The sequence below is a fragment of the Platalea leucorodia genome (assembly GCF_965183815.1).
Source record: "Platalea leucorodia genome assembly, chromosome: 7".
NCBI classification, from domain to species: Eukaryota; Metazoa; Chordata; class Aves; order Pelecaniformes; family Threskiornithidae; genus Platalea; species Platalea leucorodia.
The window spans coordinates 56530602-56552256 of record NC_138829.1 but is presented as its reverse complement, the minus strand read 5'-3'; the positions used below and the strand labels follow the sequence as shown (position 1 = coordinate 56552256).

The 21655-nt window shown below is 37.8% G+C and overlaps 1 protein-coding gene across 4 annotated transcripts in view; it reads left to right on the top strand.

Moving 5' to 3' along the window:
• Positions 1-50: 50 nt before the first annotated feature.
• Positions 51-21655, top strand: part of CARS1 (cysteinyl-tRNA synthetase 1) — a 35263-nt gene continuing 13658 nt past the window's right edge. For 2 of the 4 annotated variants that reach the window (XM_082318755.1, XM_082318756.1), the window contains exons 1-15: positions 53-128; positions 6040-6285; positions 9200-9291; positions 10165-10253; positions 10565-10661; positions 11126-11224; positions 12207-12356; positions 13583-13723; positions 14488-14576; positions 15731-15852; positions 17708-17820; positions 18364-18492; positions 18707-18836; positions 19151-19254; positions 20273-20370. In XM_082318755.1, coding sequence (XP_082174881.1) covers positions 104-128; positions 6040-6285; positions 9200-9291; positions 10165-10253; positions 10565-10661; positions 11126-11224; positions 12207-12356; positions 13583-13723; positions 14488-14576; positions 15731-15852; positions 17708-17820; positions 18364-18492; positions 18707-18836; positions 19151-19254; positions 20273-20370 — 1724 coding nt within the window. In that variant the 5' untranslated portion in view covers positions 53-103. Of the gene's footprint in view, positions 129-3225; positions 3292-6039; positions 6286-9199; positions 9292-10164; positions 10254-10564; positions 10662-11125; positions 11225-12206; positions 12357-13582; positions 13724-14487; positions 14577-15730; positions 15853-17707; positions 17821-18363; positions 18493-18706; positions 18837-19150; positions 19255-20272; positions 20371-21655 lie in introns of those variants that run through there. The other 2 variants (XM_082318758.1, XM_082318757.1) reach the window with 2 other exon arrangements.

The window sequence follows — 21655 nt, the reverse complement described above, 5'->3', positions numbered from 1 at the left end:
CCCGTCGGAAATAGCGTAGCGGCGGGCGGGGCGGGGCGGGGCCACGCGACGCTTCCGGGCACGCTGTTGCATCAGCTCGCGAGCGAGGGGAGGAGGCAGCAGGATGGCAGCGGCCGCCGCCGAGCAGGGTAGGTCAGCGACCGGCGCCGCGGAGGCCCGGCGAGGCGAGGCGAGGGGTCCTCCGGGGTTGTCACGGCTTGGCGGGGGTTGGTGTCACGGCTCCGCCGCTGTCACGGTGTCAGGTAGGCGCCGTGACGTCAGGCGGAGCGGGGAGCGGGGGGGAACCGCCGACCCACTGCCCTGTCACGGCGGCTGAGGCGTCGGGGCGGGAAATGGCGGCTGGGGGGCGTTGGGGCGTCGCCCTGGCGGCCTCCTCAGCGCGTCCCTCGGGGCCTGCGGCGGCGGGGTCCCCCCCAACGCACCCGGCGTGCGTTGGGGGGGACCCTGCCGCCGCAGGCCCCTGAGGTGGGAGGCAGGCAGCCGTCACGACGTGGGGGTGGGTGCCCCTGGGGAGGTCACCTGTGTCCCTCGGTGGTGGGTGACACATAAGCAGCTCCTGATGCCACTTCAGGGTGTCGGGAGCGAGGAGTTCGAAGTGTAGCGTGTGACTGGTCTGTATGTGTACGGAGCAGTGGGAAGCGTGGATCTATAGGTGCCAGTTGCACCTCTCACACTGCTGCCTATGGATCGGAGGACCTCTGGTGCCTTGCAAGACCGTGGGAGGTGATCCACATCGTGCCCTGCCTCTAATGTAAAGGTTAATGATGACACATGATGATTTGTGGAAAAAACTCGGAGCTTCTCAGTACTAAAGTTTGCAAACAGCTGTTCTCCAGCGTGATGGGTTTGAAGAGATGTTAGGTGGCTGCCAGACCGCTTAGTCAGTTGTGTGCTTATCACCGCATTGTCTGCTGTCTTTCACCTGCCTCTGTCTCCCTTACCGTCTTTCCTAGTCATCTGTGTTCACTCTTGAACTCATATCTGAACTTTTTGACTTTTCTGGACTTTTTTTTGTGGTCGTGTTTTAATGATGGGTTATACTACACTCTTCCATATGGAAGGAGGGCCAGGGTAGTCCTATAATTTTTGGCACTACTGTAGCAAATGGCAACTTGGAATACCAGTCATACAAGTATGAAATACCATTACCGTATGTAAGGGGTTGGAAATTTCTGTCATTCCAGTTAAGGATCTGTAGATCCAAAGATTCCCCTATTTTTCTTTGTTACTGAAAGTTACTTTTTTTCTTTGTTTATCACAAGTAGCGTTCCTCTGTCAGGGAGTCCAGAAACATTTATTCTTGTCACGGGACTGTTTTTTTTCAGATGTGTTTTCAGTATCTTAGTTAAGTTAGGGGGGGAAACCCCCACCAAAGGCTCAGTTCAGGAGCACTTCAAGAAACTTTTTAGTTAAGTTTATTAATGGGCAAATAGTATTTGCTTTTTACTTAAGTTGTGATTATTACATTTAGTTTCAGTTCAGGAAAAGTGGAACTCACAAGGCTAAAGTGAATAGGACTGACAAGTTCTTCCTTGGTGGGATACTCCCATCTTAAAAATCCTTGCTGTGCTAAAAGCCTCTTGATCCTCATGTATGACTCTTGAAAAGTCCTTCGTCTCTCTGTCTCAGTGTGTGTGCTGCGTCTTGCATAGATGAGATAGCTGCATTGGTTCAGTTCTTCTGAAATTTTTATGGAAAAGGATAATTTGTCTTGGCTGAGCAGATAGTTGGACTTCTTTCCAAAGCTGCTAGAGTGGTTAGCCTGAATGATAAATGGCCAATTTGGAGCCATATTAATAATGAGGCATGTTACACTTATCTTTTATGAGTTGTTTTAAATCTGTGAAAGCCAAGTTGGAAGAGAAATGACGTTTTGAAATATTCAGAAACGTCTAAGATTTCTTCTCAGAGAATGCCTCTGCAGAAATCCCAGAACATTTTGGTTGTCATATAATTATGACTGACAAGGTTAGCAGGTTCAGGGAAGCCCAGGAAACCTAATTTTTCCCTGAAGCAAAGTAACTCCCTGTTTTTGCGTCAGCTAGCTTACTGCCTACTTTATGGCTTTTCTGTATTTACTTTTCTGTCAACACCTTCAAGGAGCAGAGGTTTTCATTTTCAAGTTAATAAAAGTGAAATATTTTCATGAAATTTGATAGTGTGTGGATTACACATCTTGATCAAACTTCAAAAGGTATTTTATGTGCAAATAAAATGTAGAAGCGATCTTACGGCTTTGAGTCTGTGTGTTGCTGCAGTCTTGCAGACAAATTCCCCGTGTCCTTAAGTAGTCTCCAAAGCACTCCGTGTATGGAAAGAAGAATGTGTGACAATTATATCACCCAAAGAGATCGTACACCGGCAATTATTGTATGAGAACTGTATAAATATCTACAAAGGAATTTTTTTGAAACAACTTTTTAACATGGGGGGAGTGTTACATTATTAACATTCATTCTTATGATTTTTCAGGGTTATTTTGCTACCTCTCCCAATACTCGTGCTTAGTGCTTATTTTCTGAACAGAGTTGCTCTTGAGTGATGTGATTTGATGTCTACGGATCATTCCATTCACATGAGTGAACATTCAGTGTTATGCAACAGCTCTGTAATACTCCTGCGTTTCGGTTGTCAAGAAGACACTTTGTAATGCAACTGAGTAGTAGCAACTGTAATTCTTGTTTTGGGAGGGGGAAAAAATTGCAGTCAGAGAGAAGGGCTGTTTATTAGCCTGGTTTCCTAAAGCAAAAAAGGTAAAGCAGCTCAGACCTATAGTTGGCCCTTCTCCCTCAGTAGTTTTTGAATCCATTGATTGGTATTAATTACATTTGACAGTGGGCTGCCTCTTGCGCACAGTTGGCAGACTGAGCCAAGATGGGTTGGAGCTGTATGAGAGGATGGGGATACTGAAGCATATGGGGAGAGCGGGTGAAGCACTTGGGAGGTACCGGGAAATATTTTAGTGGGAGTGTGTGATGAATTGAAGGCATTGCGAGACACTGAGTAGGGGGGGAACTGAGGGTGCAGGATATAAATCACAGAAAAACAAGATTCTGTAGATTTGCTACTTTTGTTTCTAGTAGTGATAGAAATGAAATTGGAACAGACTTTTATATAAAGATAGTTTTGACTGATTTCTTTTGCTTGAAAAGAAATGGTCCTCTGGTATACCACCTTCCAAAGGATAGCGTTGTTATTTTTTCTTCCCAGGAGAGCACCCTGTGCTTCAGGAGAAGAGCTTTTGTTTTGTTAGTTCAGTCCAGTTTGGATCTACTCACAAGAATGCCAGAAGTGAGAATGATTTTGTCCTGTATGTACTGAAATAGGATGCTCAAGATGTTTCAGAATTGCACTGATCGCTCAGTACTCTCTCAAACACAGCAAATTTTCTTCTGTCTGCATCTGACTGCAGCAGAGAGTAGAACACACCTGTGCTAGCTTTAAGCTAGCTATCATGGTTTGAAAAGTAGCCATCAGTCTAGAAAAGGAAGTTTGGAGCTCAGCACAGCCTGTGAAACCAATGTGGGAAACTCGTATTGGTACAGGGAGTCTGCTGGGAGCTCAAGTCTGCTGTGGCTCAGCTGCCGCTGCTCCCTGAGAAACCCTGTCAACAGCTGCTCAGGTGTGTTCATGCTGTACTGCACTTGCTGTGGTGTGCAGTTGTGGACGTGAGTTTGGGCTGAGTTTGAGTCAGTGATCAGTCTCAGCATAAAGACATCCTTCTGTTAGGTTCCCTGGGCTAACTGGTTTCTTTGATGTATTACACTTTCAAATCTGCTGTTGCCCTTGCACCTAGACATAACATCAAACTTTATAATTTCGAGTATTAATGTGCGTGCCAAGATTGTTCAAAGTAATTTTGGCTGCTCTGCTTATCAAGGCTGAGCTGGTACCGACATTCACAGGCAGTATTTGCCATCTCTCCTCACCAGAATTAGCTTGTACAAGTTCTGTCATCTTTGTTGTATTTGTGTGTAAGTTTGTGCAACTTCCCTTTTAGATTGGTTTACAGATGTGGTTGGAAAGCATTTATATTGTTTCAGATACTCTGACTTGCTTCCCATTAGCAGCCTGCTGTGTGAATAATGGTCATAATAACCCTAATAATGCTTTGCAAATTGAGTGTTGCTTTCCTTGCAATAGATCTCTAAAGATCTTTTCTTTGAGATATAGTTTCATTTCTACACAGATCATTTCTGTAATGCCTTTTTTTTGGCCTTCTCCCTCATGGACACAAAATTCACATTCAGGGAAGACTTATGTCTTAGGTTTCCATAGTTAATGAACATAACTATTTCAAACTATTTTATGCATATAAACATATGAAGTTCTATGATGATAAACATCAGTAAATATTTAGGAGCCTGAAAAGTTTATAGTAAGTAAAATTAACTATGTGAATTGAAGCTGAATCCCATTCAGCTGGGTAAGGCAAGCCCATAAGGTCTAGGTATGAACTGTTATTTACTTGTTATTCCTTATTTATACTGAACAATTACATGGATAGCCCTTGAGAAGGATTGAGAGTTTACATGAATCTGGCTTTGCTTTTGTGTATGAATTTTAAATATCTTTTGTGATCTTTGGGTGTTTTTTGTTGGTTGGTTGTTTTTTGTGTTTTTTTTTTATTACTGACCTTTTTTATTAGTTCTGCTAGTGTGCCACTATATCTCACTTATACTCAGAAGAGTCAAACACAAACGTACGTGGTATCTAGCTGCCATTTCCCTGTCATCTTGAGTTCTTGTAGAATATTTTAATAATTGATTTCCATATAGGAAATGAGCTGCTGATAAAGTCTTAACTGATGATATTTGGAAAACCTTTTCAATTCTGCAGTTTCTCACATCCTCTCCTAGCCATCGCTTCCCCATCTACTTTTATCCTTCCCTTTCCAAGAGCGTTGGTCTATGAGCACCTCCAAGGCTTTGGGAACTCCTCGTGCAGAAGATGTTCGTACTAGTGTAAGAAGCAACACTTGTGGCAGTGGTCTCTGTCGGTGTTTGGGAGCAGGGACAGGTGTTCTCATACTGCCTCTCTCACTTTATTGCTCTAGGACCTTGACGACATCTTAAATTACTTTCTTGGCTGACTACCTAAGCAGGATATCGGCTTAATATTTATACAGTACTTTGAACTCGAACAGAGTTACAAACGTTGAATCATTGCAGGAAAATATGAATGCTAGGTTTACCTAATGTCAGCACTAGCCCAGGTGCCATAACCTTCACAGTGCTTTGTACCCACTGACTTGAGCAGGGCTTGCTGTTACTGTGAGCATCCCCACCAAGTCACAGAACACTTCTGCTGCTTCCTCCCTGTCCCTGCGTTTGTAAAGATGAAATATAATTGAACTTGCTTTGCCTGTATACCAAATAAATCATAGAATTAAAAAATTGTGAGGGAGGAGCGTGATCTAATATCCTTTCTGTTCATTTGTGTAGATCTTACTAATTTTAAATATTATTCATATGTCTGAGGAGAGAAAATGGTATAGGAGAAGTATGGAAATATACAGCAACAGCTTAAGTTTTGAGTTGTTAGAGCAAGTAGGAGTAACTGAGCATCATGCTGGGAGCTTGCATGCGGGTACCAGTCCTGCAAAGATTTAAGGATATGCTCAACTTCAGTAGATGTATTCACAGCCTATCCACAGTATATAAAATTAATCATATTAAATATTTGCAGTATGAGTGTTTTAGCAGCGTGGAAAAGAGTGACTGATTAGGTTTGCTGTGTGTGAAGAATTTTCACCAATTTCAAGTAGATAATATTTCTTCATGAAAAGGACCTGTGCTTTTGTCCTTATTACTCTTTGTAAAGATGTCTCCAAACAACTTGTCACAGCATGAACATAATCCTATCAATAGGAAACATATAGTTATTCAGTAGCTTGTATTAAATATATTTTTCTCAAATTTCTTGTCAGTTGCCAGAGCTAATTTAGAGGGGGCGATGTATAGTATAAGGATATATTTTGGTCATGGGATCTCCTTCTTCTTTTAATGCTGACCAAATGTCCTGTGCCTCTCTTTACAGCTTCCAGCTACAGTTTTATTCTGAGCATTAGTGAAGAGGAAGCCAGGGTGAAGGCTTTGAACGAGTACCTGAGCACTCGTAGTTATATCCAGGGGTTCACATTTTCACATGCAGATGTGGAGGTATTCAGAAAGTTTTCGGGGCCACCTGTGGACCAGTATATCCATGTTGTCCGGTGGTACAGACACATAGAAGCAATCTATGATGGCAGCAGAGAAAAAAATGAGCCTTGTAAACTTCAAACAAGTGAGTAATACGAAACTGGTGGGCAGGTTATAGACTAGCTGACATTGTATTGGTTTTTATTGCTGAGAATTCGTAGAAGTTCCCTTTCATACTCTCTTGCACGCTTTAAAATTTAGCATATCAACTTGTATTCGAAGTCATGAAATTCTTGCATACAGTTACTGCGTAATTGATAGATCCTGACCTATTTGAATGTTAAAGCTGTTTCCACATTTCTTTGATTTTAAAATTCCTCAGTGTACAGAATTCGATTATGTGTATTTTCTTGAAAAAAACAGCCGCTGGATTGTAAAAGAATATGTGGGTTTTGGCTTGTTCCCTGAAGTATCAGGATTTGCTCAGTCCACTTTTTTTCCTCTGCAAGGGTAACTAAATAGTTGTTGTATAATATACAAATTCATAATAAAGTACTGAATACTGCCTCTTACGATTGTTATTAACTCTGAATTTAAAAAAGAATGTTTGGGGTTCTTTTCTAGCCCTGGTAGTTTAGGCATTGCTGGTGATTTGAGGAAATACTAACCGGTTAATCTAGGTCATTGTGTAAGCATGGGTGCTGGCATTTTTGGGAGCTGCATCACTCTCCTGAGTTGTTTTCCAATGAGCTAGTCTAACTTAATTGCTTTATAGTGAGATCCTTGCTCAGGGAGTCATGAACTAATTAATAATAATAACACAGAGCTGTTGTATAGTGCCTGCAATACCTACAAATGAATGCATAATGTCTGTCATTTTTGCTGATGGTTGTTGACTAATATTACTCCAATGCCATCTTCTCACAACCTCTCATCATATGTGTTCTCAATTCCTAGCAGACCAGCAATTAAAATCAGACTGCTGCGAGTAGATTTTGTATATGTGTGTGTGCCTGCATGCGTTTGTGCTGGTTATTGGTTTCCTTTCAGCAGTGAAGGGATCTCAGCTGTACCGCTGGCTCTGATAGCAGATTTAATGCCACTGACCACAATTTGTCTGCAGACTTTCATGGATCAGGGTGGAGCAATAAGAGAAAAGGTTTCTGTTTTCCTGTCCATGAAATCTTTAATGTTAAGTCTCTCTTTCTGAAGGGTTATGTCTTGTTAACTTCATGATCTGTGCATATGTATCAGAAGTCCTGAAATGGTGTTCTGCAGTGTTCACTATGAAAATGACATGTCAATCTGCCGTACTTGTTAGACCTTGGATATTTTATCAGTGTTTTTTCAGGTGTATCAGAGAGCTCCAGGGGGGATTAGAGCAACTGAACTTCAGTTCAACCAGGGGGAAGACTATAGCTGGCAGAGACATATTTGAACAGATTAAACAGTATGCCTTTTACTTTGCCCTTGGTGTCCCTGCAGTGATATAACATGACACCTAACTCATAAACTGAGAACTTCAGGGTGCGGTATCTGGGATTTTTCTTATGTTTAGTGTGGTTGTAAGTAAAGAAAGCTTTACAGATTTATCTTTTATTAGAGTAACCCACATAGGCTTCCTTCCCCGAGGGAAATGTTAGCCGCAATTAAGCATGCCAGCGTAATCTTTGTAAATCAAAGAGTAAACAAATCCATACCTTGGTATATGGTATGTGTTATGGATAGACTGCTCTTGAACTTGAGGTATTCTGTTCAGAAGTACCTCATACAATGAAATGTTTAGAATAAACACATATTTTCGTGCATCCGTAACCTGGAGATTAAATGAGTCCATTTGTGAGACAGAGTACTACAGTTAATATAATTTTTCTTATTTAGGCAGTTATTCGAAAAAGGAAGATGAGGAAGAGATTAAATTTTTTATACCATGAATGTTTACGTTACTTGAAGGTTTTCAGCCAAAATATTCATACAAAGATATCGGGGAAACAGAGTTAATGAAGAGCACCCTGAGACACACGATCAGAAAGGCAATTTTATTGTCAAAACAAATAGTTTGTATAATATTTTAATTGCAGTTAAAATGCATACTATGAGAATTCCTAAAGACAGTGCTGTGTGTATTAAGCTGGCAACCTTGCTGTATTTTTGAATTTCCTGGTTTGCTTTCATTCCTAGTTAATGCGATAATTAGTTTAATATCATTACAGCTGTAAGCAGCCCTGTGCATAGCAAACTGCAGCTCTTTGACAGATGACATACTCATATTTTTGTTTGAAAAAAACATGAGTTTAACAACTATGTTGCTTCTTAAAAATTTTAAAGAAAACAAATGCAAGAATATTGTCACTAATATTACCCTGAGTTTTATTTATTCTCTTTAATGGCAAAATTTAGCCTCTTGCTGAATTGGAGCATATTTGTGGTAAATGAGTGTGTTCAAAAATGCCTTGTGTACATAGCAACAAGGTATGATAAAAAGCTGAGGTTCTTTCTAAACCTTTCTGTCTCCCCTCCCTATCACCCTGAGTACACATACTCTGTCAATATTGGCTCTAGAGACTAACCCTGGTCTCTGGAGATTTTTTTGCAAATTCTCTATGAGATCTGTCATGTGCCGTCACAGTGAAATCAGTGGCGTTGCAGAAAGCTCAGGACTGCCATAACATTTAATTTATTAAATTTCAAAGCTCTTGTTAATGCTTTAACTGAATTGCATGCTTTTACTTTTATACCCTTTATACCTTTTACATTATATATATATATACCTTTTATATTAACTTTTATAAGTTAATAGGAATGGCAAGTCAGAGAATAGAAAGTAAACTAGATTGAAATAATTTTCTTTGGTTTTTAGTGGCTTTGTAGGAAGCTCTAATAAAAGTAGTTGGATTACTAGGATTGGAGCTGCTTTGTCTAATTATATGCTTTTTTTTCTTTTGAATAATGATGTGATAAGGAGAAAAATGTTATACTGCAAATCTGTTTGTGGAAAGTGTCTTTTCTATTTTTTAGAAAGTGTTTTTTCTATTTTTCCTAACTATTTTTTCCCCTAGGTAAAGGCAAGCGGGTGCAGCCCCCCTGGTCTCCCCCTGAAGGGACAAAACATTCTAGGCTCTGCCTCTACAACAGCCTGACTCGCAATAAGGTGACTAAATTAAAGAAAAGTGGAGATTTCCATAGAAACACAAATAGAGAAGTCATCAAATGTTTGTTTCTTAAGTGTTTACTCTATCAGTAGACAGGTTTCTGGGTTGTATTTTGTGGAATGTTAACAAGCACGTGCCAGAGATGATGTGTCAGTCAAGTGTGTTTGCTGGGCAATTGTTATAATACACACAATAAATATACAAGTGTGTGTATGTATGTGTATATTGCATAATATATAGTTCCCAATTGCAAGTTATCATCATGCAAAATAGCCAGGGGTTCAACTGTAATACACATAAGTATAGGCAATGTGAACAGAATAAAATCACAGTTTCTTTCTTTAGATGTTTTCTGTGTAAAAAAAAGTCTTGCCAATTATGTTATTGTAGTATCAACTGGTAAAACTTCTTATGGTCTTGTTTGGAGGTCCTTTGGGAAAGAGAGGAAATATTAAAAATACTAATGTTATATGGGACGTAGTATTCAAGTATGTGTGAAATAATTATACTCTGTAACCTCTTTCAATGCAAAAGAAAGCCTGATCTTCCCTTTTACGAAACGAACTTGAATAATGCTTGAATTATTATTGAATAATAAGCTTGAATAATGCCCTGCCTAGTCCAAATCTTTGTAATCTGATCTTTTGATTGTTAAGAATGCAGATAACAAAAGCAGCCATGCCCTGTTCTCTCTCTTACATGATACAGCTAGTGGTGATCTTTTCTTATGGTAAAACTGGGAGTGAAATAACTATTCCTTTTTTTGTAATTATAATTCATGTTTTCATGTTCTAATCTCCAAATGTGGTGTTACTGGCCTGAGATCATGTCTTCAATTTCTTCTGATCACTGTACCTTCCCTTTCAATTAAGGAAGTATTTCAGCCTCAGAATGGAAAAAAGGTCTTGTGGTATTGCTGTGGCCCGACAGTTTATGATGCTTCTCACATGGGACATGCCAGGTACTGCAGTTCCGTATTTTGATATAGGTAATAACAGTGCCTATTGGAAGCAAAGTATTAATAGAAAAAGGTACTTTATTTAGATGAGTGTATTACTAGAAAATAGTCTTGTTAGACTCAATGCTTGAGATCTAAGATTAAAAGCGTGTTATAATATTATGTCATTGTGTGATTAAAAACTTACTAGTAGAGGAGGGAAAATTAAAACTGCAGTAAAATTATTGACTCTGAGGTTACAGTAGTTTGTGCATAAAATAGAAATAGGCTTGAGGTGTTCACTAAAAACACCCCTATATCTTTTATGTTTTTAGGTCATACATCTCATTTGATATCCTGAGAAGAATCTTGAGGGATTATTTTAAATATGACATTTTCTATTGTATGAATATTACAGATATTGATGATAAGGTAAGGTCTTTTTAAATTGCAATCTAAAATACTGTACTTTGAGCATGGAAGTCAGAGAGTCATATGTAATTGCCATTTGATAAGCCAAGATAAATCTTAACACTTATTAACTTAGACATACGTTTTGTACACAAAGTCATTGATTTTTCTCAGTTTTGTAGCATTCCTATACAACAAAGCCTGTATTCTTGTATATAAATGAATGTTGTCATAAATAATGAAGACTAAGCATTTTACAAAGATAACTTATTTTATTTGCCTGTTGTTGAGATACCTAATTAACTCTGTTGAGGTAGCTGATTAACTATGTATGGTGTGTTTAATTTGTATTACTGCATATAATTCTTGTAGCTTGTTAAAGTTATAGGGATTCTGAAATGCCTTTGGTACATAATAGATTTTATTTGTATTTCGTATAACTATATGTCGCTTCCCAAAGATATATTCATGTTTCTGCTTTGTAGATCATCAAGAGAGCAAGACAAAATTACCTTTTTGAACGGTATAGAGAGAACAAATCAGCACCAGATCAGCTACTTGAAGATGTTAAAACTGCCTCTGAGGTGGGCATGGTATTTAATCCCTGCTAGTGTCTTAGGTTCTTAGGCAATAATGTAGCAAAGCATCTAAAAAATGCCTCTGACTTTGCTACCTCCTTAAACTTTCTGCTTGTTTCAGTTATTCTATTGAACTGGTACCACACAAAATGTTACTGGAACTGCACATCACTTTGGTTTTCCATTGTTTTAGAATTGACAAGAACTATCCGTGTAAAAGGCATGCTTGATTTGTATGTCCGTAGAACTTGTTTGTGAGTGTGTGTATATTGTTGTTGGGGTATTGGGGAAAAAGCTCAAAAAGCATTTCGATGTTTGTGTGTTACAACTCAAACTTTAAAAATAACTGTTTAAAATAGTTTTTAAACAGTTGTATGTCCATGTTCTTTTAAAGCTTGTGAGATTTCTCTTTTGTACCATTGATGGCCTTGGAAAGAGCAAAAAGTCTCCAAAGCTTTAGGGATTTAATAAATTGTGTATGCTGGACTGAACGTGGGGGAAGGTGATTCACTGGCCATTTTTAGAACAACAGACCACAAAGAGATTATCAGTCTAATGAATTGAATACAGGCCTGGGAATAGGAGGCCTGGTAATTTTGCCCAACCGTCATTGTCTGACATATTCTCTAAGTGTAGCATTTAATCTATGTTTCACATTATAGCTTCTCCTTTTTAGATTTGTGATAATCAACTCTCTAATTAAGGTGATCAACTGCATAGAAAATGAAAATTACTGAACAACAGTAATGATGATGCATTAACTCATAAAGTCTTTCTGAAAAACTGAATTCAGATGTGAACTAAATTCTTTTGACTTCACCTTTATTTCTGATGAGGAGTATGTTTCAGTAGTTTGATATCAAACCTTTTTATGTAGCATAATGTATTGTTCATTACTAGCAAGGTACTATGTGGCTAAGAATACATTGTGTATGGAACATAGCACCACTGTACTGCAAGTTGCTTTCTAATTTTTTTTTAATTGTAGCTCTTTTCAGTTAAATTAAATGAGACAACAGACCCAGATAAAAAGCAAATGTTGGAAAGAATTCAAAATGCAGTGAAGTCTGCTTTTGACCCTCTACAAGAAGCTGTGCAAGCAAAACTCCCTGCAGAAGAGATCAACAGATGTCATGAGGTCAGTTTGAGCTCCTTTTTAAATTATATTTGGCTTATAATTGTTAGGGGTTTTTAAAATAATATTTAGCTGATAGCAATTCCCTGACACATTACAGAAATTTTTATTCATGAAAAGAGGAATGGTAGGGTAGACCTGAGGACTTTTTCGTACTTTACATTCAGTACAGCAAATTGATCCTTGAATTCAACTATATAGTTTTTGGATGCTGTTTTTATCAATGACTTCCCCCCCCCCCCCCCCCCCCCCCCCAACTGTGATAATTACTCAGTTATTTTTACCTTTCCAACGGGGATTTTTCTCTGGCATATATTTAGACTTTCTCTTTGGCTTTTTTGTGTTGATGGATTAGTTTCAGTATAAATTACTGAACATGCGTTTATGACATTCCAGTACTGGTGGCAGTTTTCTACACAAGTGTTTCCATCTCTGATCAGAGAAGAAAATACATCCCAAAAATTATGCTCAGGATAATTTTTATCCAAAGACCATTACATTTAGTGACAATAATCCTGCTGACTTTACTGGGCTTTGGTACTGTCCGGGTAACCAAGTCAATATAACTACTGTCTTTTAGTAATTGGTTTCCACTTTCAGATTATTTGTGATAATTACTATAGGAAGCATAGGGTATGTGCTCCTTTCTTGAGAAGGCTATCTTTCTAAATTATCTTTTAAAAAAAAGTCCAGCTATTCTAATATCAAGCGCCTTTATAAAAGTGTATACTGAGCTAACAATTTTAAAAACAACTAAAATCTAAGCAATCACACCTTTTGGGCTATATCCTATTGTAAAAAAAAAGTCATCTTTTAATATAAGACTGAAATGTATCTTTGCTGATGTTCAAATTAGTCTTTCAAACACTTTTTAGCAATGTCCACAGTAAGGCTTCTGTTAGGATTATCCAGTAGTAATGGGGGGAACAGATGATGTGATATAACTGCAAGTCCCATCCAGCGTTTACAGCGTAAATTCCACATGCCTATTTAAGTGATTGATATCAAAATAGATACCGCTTATCAGTTTATCTCCCTTCCTCTGTTTGTTTCATCTGTATTTATGAAGGGCAATATGATAAAAATCTGGTAGAAGCATGGATTACTCTGTATTCATAGCCAAGTGTCTTTTTTCTTCAGCAAACCTCTCTGTTCAAAATAAGGTCTTTCTCCAGAGTTTAAACGGGGCAAGTCTTTCATCAGTTGCACTTACAATTACTGTTTTATAGATACTGTTGGAAGAAGCCAAAGATTTGCTGTCTGACTGGTTGGACACAAAATTTGGCAGTCAGGTGACTGACAATTCCATATTCTCAAAGCTCCCCAAATTCTGGGAAGGGGAATTTCATAAAGATATGGAAGCACTCAATGTAAGTAAACAAACTGTTTTCTGTTCCAAAAGTGTATGCGCGATGCCTCATAATACCCAGGATACAATTCAGCTCCTTAACAGCTTTCAAAACCTTCATATTTCAACCTTATTGATAAAGTATTTCCTTTAACGGGAATAGGTAGCTGTTAAATCAGCACCTGTTCTGTTTCCATCCCAACAATCTTAAATCCATTGTGCATGTTACCAGAGCCAGTTAACTGGTGATCAAGTTGGATGAGTGCACTCCATCCCTTCCCCTTGGTGTAACATGGGCTTATTAAATGATCCAGAAGTTTGAGATAGAGTCTGTTAGCTGCACAAGAGAGCCGTGCCAGCCGTGGCATTTAGACTGACGACTACTCAGTCTTCAGCCACTAAAAAATTATGTGATGATAACAATCAAGGACAGATTTGTCTGTTACAGTTGAAATGCCGTGTCATATGCAATGGTTCAGATCAGTGAAGGTTTATTTATTTACCTGCAAATCAGAGGGACTTATTGCCTGTTCTGTCAGAAGTGCAATAAGCAGAAGAGCTGGCATCTCCTGCAGTAGTTTGTTGTTAACACTGCCTTAAGGGCTGAGGAAAAAATGACCACAGCACATTGTTTCAGGGCAGAAAGCTTGAAATAGGAGTCTTGGATTCTACTGTCACTTGCTTTTGAGCCAATTTTTAACCAATGTATAATATATATATTTGGTGCATATTTGCATATGCATAAATATTTTTATATACATATAAAATTCTACTTTTTATCTATAGGTTTTACCTCCAGATGTTTTAACACGGGTTAGTGAATATGTGCCAGAAATTGTGGATTTTGTGAGAAAGATTGTGGATAATGGTTATGGGTAAGTTTGCTACTGGATGCTTTTGTTGTGCGCTTATACTGTGTCAGAGCTAGAATGATTGCTTTCAACTTAACTGTGAACTGTTTTCTCTGTTTTTCTGTAGTCTTTTCCAGGAGTAATGTTTAATCAAATAAAGAAACTTCAAGTTCATCAAATAAAGAAATTTCAGGTTCCTTTGCAAAAGACCTGTTATTTCTCACCTGATGAAAATGTGCTATTCTATACTTCTTATGATGTCTTACAAAGGTAGAAGTTAGACCATTAAATTTACAGGGTGAAATCCTCATTGATTAAAATAAATAGTCAAAGTCCCATTCACTTGAACTGTGTTTGACTCCTGGCCTTCAGCAAGGGGTTTCAAAAACTGATACTTGAGTAGATGGCTAGAAATCATTGTAAATAACATAAGTTAAAAATAAAAAGTAGTCACGAACTGTTTTTCTGCCATTGTCTAATATTCTAATATTGGTGAAAATCAAGCTAATACTCTAGAAGTTCCTAAGTATCATAATAGATTCCTATCTGAAATTTTTGAATTCTCTTTCTGTTAATAGCCTCAATTTTTTGACATGGACATATTTTTATTGTGAAAAAAGCAAACCTGTGGTTCAGACTGCCATAATTTCTCTCGCATGTTCTTTCTTTAAACTTACATTTTAAAATTTTCTCAAAAAGAAAGGGGTGGGGGACAGTTCAAAATTATTTACACTGAATTACCAGCTTTCCTGGTGGTCCTGAAACTTACCTTTGTGTCAGAGTTTTTATTATGGCTGTAGTGGGACAAAATTAGCAAAGGGAAAGAGGACAAAATGCACTGTGAAACAAACATGATTCATATTACATTATTGCAAAATATTGAAAGGGACCAGAAGTATTGTAGATCTTTCTTCTCTTGGGACTGTTATCTGACATCTCACCTCTTAAGAGTTTAACAAAAGATGTTAGTTGTTTTCCCTTTGGTCAATTTCATTCTGACTTTCAATGATTTGTCTTTATTGTAAGGCCTTAAAACTTGGTCATCTTTACAATACTGAGCAGTACCATACTGTATGTGGTTTCACTAGAGAACTGAAGTTTAAGACAGTGATTTTTGGGATAAAATTCAGTTAAGTCTTGGTAGAAAGTCAGCTAAATAATGATCTTTAACTTTTCAGGTATGTGTCCAATGGGTCTGTATACTTTGATACTATGAAGTTTGATTCTAGTGAAAAACACTCCTATGCCAAGTTGGTTCCTGAAGCTGTAGGTGATCAAAAAGCTCTTCAAGAGGGTGAAGGTAAGAAGGGGAAATAACATTTGCTTAAGTTGCTGAAGAAACTGATGATGTGTTGATCTCTTCAATTGATTTCACTGACGTTTGGGTCAGAGTTACTGTCAGGAGTTGAATGGTATACCTGCTGTACTTCCTTTACCAATAGATTTCTTTTCCAAAGTTTTGTAGCTTGAGCCAGCACTTTTCTGAAAGTTTTTAATTGGAAAATACCAAGAAATGTTATTCATTCTAGGATGTTTTTGGGTTGGTTTTGTTTGTTTGTTTGGGGGTGTCACAATTGTGAATAGCTCAGTCATTTGACTATAGCCCAGTTATTTAGCTGTTCATCTGGTTCAAATTAGGAGGAGCAAAGACTTGGAGCTGGGTCTTCCACATGCCAGGTGAAAGCTTTCCAGACAGGCTGTGGTTATTTCATGACAAATATTTGGATTCCTCTTTCCTACTGAGAGCTCTTCTTACTTTGTAAACCTTGTTGTGTGGAACTAAGTCCAGATATAGGTTTTTTTTGAGTCGAGCCATAGCAGAGGAGTAGCTTAAGATGCTCAATAAACCAGACTCACTAGTTATCTGCTCCTAAGGTTGTACAGTTTTAGTAGCAAATCATCCACAATGTCTATCAGAAGAATATTAAAAGGTTTTTTGTGTAACACTCATACTAGGTGAAATTAGGGCACTCATACTAGGTGAAACTAGCAATATCTGAGAGATGCAGCTTAAAATTGATATGATTTTTTTTCTTCTTCTTAATTGAAACCCTTATAGCTGAAATCTTCTATGTGAAATAAAAGGTGGTAGCTTAAACCACCATCTTTGTGGTAGCATGAATGTATCATTTCCACCACGTAACTTTTGTTGAATTGTTGCATCCTTTTGCAAATAGGAAACCGATGCTGAGTGATTAATGTAACTAACCAAGAGTATGCACGCGTCAAGTTACTGCTTGTCAGCTTAGCTGCTTTGACTCATTTGTCATGATTGTCCTTACCCTGACAGATAATGTCATTTTTACTACTACAGGCAGCAGAAATGCTAAGCTTTGAAAGTTGCAATTAATGTAAATAAAAGCGTAATAATTTTATATTTAAAGTGCATAATGTTAAATATTCTAAACAATTGAGATTGCAGGTATCTCAACCTGTACATCAAAATCAATTGACAAGTTTAACCTTGACAATTTTGTCTTTAATCCCTCTTGGACTCTTATGCGGTAGGTGGTATTGTTAACCACTTTTAGTCTTGGACAGTACTGCAGAACTGGTAAATTCCCTGTGTTTTAAAGATGTTATAATGAGAGTACCACCTAAATGATCATAAGGAGCTAACAGGAAATAATGCATAACACATCTGTCACGGTAGCAAAACTGTAAACATAGCTATTGAACAACTACCAGCCATTCTGTGCAGCAACTGAGATTAGGGGTGGAAGAAACCTGTGATCATGTTGTATGTGCAGGTTAAGACAATCCTAGTCTTAATTTGGATCCTTCTAACTTTAGAGTGAATTGATTCTTCAGTTTTACTTGTCTATGAGTATAGGGGGTTTTGTTTCTGTATTTCTTTTTTGGTAACTGCAATATTGGAATTGTGCCTGAAGAGAGAATGTAGATGAATCTCATGTCAAAACTTAGAAAGCAGTGCAGCTGATACTTGTTTTCAGATTTCCTGTCAACTAATCATTAATCAAAGCCCCAAAGGATTATCAAGGTTAATTATGAGGAATTTTGAGGGCTGAGTGCTTTTCTTCTCTTTTTTTATTTATTTTTTTTTAATTCACTTGATGTGAGGTACAGTGAGGCCAAAAATCAATAATGCTGGTGTTTAAATAAAATGTATATATTTACATTTTCTCTTTTGAAAGGTGACCTGAGCATCTCAGCTGATCGCTTAAGTGAGAAGCATTCTCCAAACGATTTTGCTTTGTGGAAATCCTCCAAGCCAGGCGAGCCCTCATGGGACTCTCCATGGGGAAAGGTAAGGACATTATAATGAGGATTTAGATCTTCCACACCTTAAAATAGCCTGTTACACAAATACTTTGCCTCACCTCATATTAATAATGTATAGATTATGGAGACCTTGTATTCAATTGTAGATTCTGTTGCTATGTTCATTTAATACTTTAGAATGAGTACCAGTCTGTCTGTCTGATACTTTTTAAACAGAAGTCTGCATGCAGGCTGATGATGGCTGTTACTGGTCATTTGTCCTCTATTTATCTACAGGCTTTATCTGCAGTAATTTCTACATCCTTTTTTTTTCCCTCGTGATCAAAACATTAATGTAATTTTAAAAAGAATAATAAGCAGGATAATCAAAGCATCACAGGTGCTTTGATCTTTAAATCCAACAGTATACTTTTATGACTCTGAGACTGAGAATCTTTTTTTCTTGGTAACACTGCATCTGATTTCCTCAGGTGTGTAACTGCTTAGGGGCGGACCCATGAGGCAATGATACATAGGCAGGAGAGGAAGATAATTACCTAGTAGCCAAGTAATGTCTTTTTCTTAACAGGGTCGTCCAGGTTGGCACATTGAATGTTCTGCAATGGCTGGATCCATTCTAGGAGAGTCAATGGATATTCATGGAGGAGGGTTTGATCTCCGATTTCCCCACCATGACAATGAACTGGCACAGTCTGAGGTGAATGAACTGGCCTTCAGTTTTTGCAGTGAAAAAGTGACATGCTTTGCTTTGACTGCAACTTACACAAATCCATCAATTAATTTTTAAAACTTTATGTGTGTTTTGTATAAGCATAACTTTTTGTTCTCGGGATTTTATTCTTAAATTATCCTACTTCGTGGTATGTATGTAAACAGTGTTGGGTCTTTGGGGTTTTTTGTTTTTGCTGCAGGCATACTTTGAAAACGATCACTGGGTTCGGTATTTTCTGCATACTGGCCACTTAACAATTGCTGGCTGTAAAATGTCCAAATCTTTGAAGAATTTCATTACCATAAAAGATGCACTGAAGAAACATACAGGTAAAAATTAGTTTGGAATTTGAATGCTTTTGATGTATTTTGAGTGGTGACTGTGGTAATTCTGTTATTCAGGCACATAATGGAGTTTCCAAAAGTGGCTAACTTCAGGTGTCTTTCTTCTTCACTAACTTTAAAACAGTTTCCTTGTTCTTCTGTTCCTTGTTGGTATTATCTGTATGGATAATAGTGTTCTTGCTTTTTTGGTAGATAGTAAGAATATTAAAAATTATGTTCTTAGCCACTGCAGTATTGGAGGCCATAAAAATGCTTTAGATTATGATTATTTTCCTTGTTTATTTTGAAACTCCTAATAGCACGACAGTTACGGTTGGCTTTCCTCATGCACTCTTGGAAGGATACACTGGATTATTCAAATAATACCATGGAATCAGCTATTCAGTATGAGAAGTTTATGAATGTAAGTAAGCTTTCCGTTCCTCCTCTGGCTCTCTAAGCTTTGTGTTGTCATATGTGTTTCAAGGAATAGAACCCAAGGATATACAGGCCATATCCACAGACTGAGTTTGCCTTCTGAATTCATCAGGTGAGATGTCACAGTATTTGTTTAGTACCGTTGAACATCCAAGTCACGCATGTTCCACAGACAGCTACATTTCTCTGCAGCTGGGTGCTCTCTCTCCAAGTTTTGACGTCTCTGAGCAGCTTGGCACTTACAAGCAAGATTAGTTCCTCAGTTCAGCTTGCTTATAGGACTCAGTCCAACAGACATTCTCATAACATGTTTACCAGATCAGACTTTACACAAATATAGCCAAAGGGGAAGAGGGAGTATCATTCCTACCTTGTCTCCTCACCACATACATTGAGCATTTGCCTGTGTGTCTTGTGGGCATACGTGAGGGGTCAGGCACAGTTCCTTTCCCTGCTTAGTTAGAAGCTGTGATTTAAACCCACGTTTCCCACAAGGAGGCTGTACAGCATTTTGAGATCATTGCTCTTGGTCTCTCCAGCTGAAGCTATTCTGCTTTTTATGTAAAATGTTTGGTTTGGGCCACAGAATAAGTGAAAGTGGCTTTTCACCAGACTGGATGCCCACATAAAATGGGCCCTCACTATAAAGCCATTTTTATTCTTCAGCTTCTGTTGCTAGCAACACACTTAAAAATATTCCATAAGAACTCTTGCCTAAACATTTTTAAAATGGTATTGTATTTGAGCAGTTTGGTGTTAGAGTATCATAGTGTGTCATGCAGTGGGAGAGCCAAGAGATGGAGCTCAATTACAGTCCAACTGTGATTTACAGAGTTATGCAAAATGTGTGCGTTTCCTTGTTTTGAGAGACATTCAGTAGATCCTGGCTGAAACAGTGTTGAAACCATAAACTTCAGCGGCTAATTAAGAAATAATGCCCTTTTGTAGTAAATATTGGTTGGGTCTAACTTAAACTGATTTTTAGCTATATTCTTCTTTTATAGGAGTTCTTTTTAAATGTGAAGGATATTCTTCGAGCTCCCACTGATGTGACAGGCCAGTTTCAGAAATGGGAAAATCAGGAAGCAGACCTGAACAAAAAGTGAGTGGAGCACTCCTACTTCTCTGTGAATAGCCATTGTGTACCTATGTGATTAATTTTTTATTTCCATGTCTTACTACGTAAATAGTGATATTTTAGAAGTCTGTAGCATTTCCACTGAGTACCCCAACTCTATACAAGCTAGTGAATTTAATCTTGCAACAGCTTTATGAAGTATAGATGAAATTGTTAATTTCCTTTTAGTTTATATTAAGTACACTAGCATGCCTCATTGCCCTGTTTAGTGAAGGGAAAGAGAACTTTTTTGTTAGATAGCTGTTATTTTCTTCACTACTTGAAATGCTGTCCTTCTGTCTGAGAAGTGACCAATAATTCACAGTGGTTACAACTGCAAAAATAGTATTTTACGCATTTAAAGTGCAGTGAGCAAACTGAGACAAACATAAGTTAAATGACCTGACTAAAAGCACAAAAGATCAGAGTGCCAATGTGCCAATGTTTGAAAATCTGTTTTTGAGAGATACAGTGATATCAATATTGCAGTCTCAATTTTATAACAAAATGACATTATTGTTTGTAATACAACAGCTTCCTATATGACTTCTGTTATGAGTGAAATTTAAAACAGAAGCATCTTATGTTGCAATACTAAAATCATTCCTAGTTCAGTTCATTGTTGTGAACAGAGATGTTGACTACTGAAGGACCAAGTGCAGATGCTTCTGTTTACTGATGTCCTCTGAAAATTTCATCTTCAGTTTGAGGTTGGTAGAGATAACCCCTTTTTTTAAAAAAGGGGGAAGATAGTAAGTAATAGAGAGATCAAAGGGAAGGGACAAAGGAGTGGGAGGAACAGAAGATATGCTTCATGGATATTTGTTTTTGTCTCCTTTCTCTACCAGTTCTCATTTTCTTTTCTCTGGAAAAAGTATGTTGTTTGAAACAGTAGTACCCCTTGCATGATTAAATGGTATTAATATACTGTATTACTTCTTATGCCTATTCTTGAACATTACAAAGGTTTACATGAATTTATTCCTTGAATCTGCTTGTAACAGCCTCATAACACTTTACTTTGTGGTAAGTTAACTTCCAAATTGGTGCTCCTTGCTGGAAAGATACTAAACAGAGTACTTGGCTGGTACATAGGGATAAGAGAGCAATGCTGTTAAAAAAAGTAAGCACAAGAAGGTACTAAATAAGCAATTTACACTGCTTTTAAAAACTTGTATGAAGAGGTCAGTTGCTAAAAAAGTGTTAGATGTAATTTGTTTGGATAGTTGTTGCCAATTAGATTATCTTGCCTTTCTTTGTCTGTAGCAGC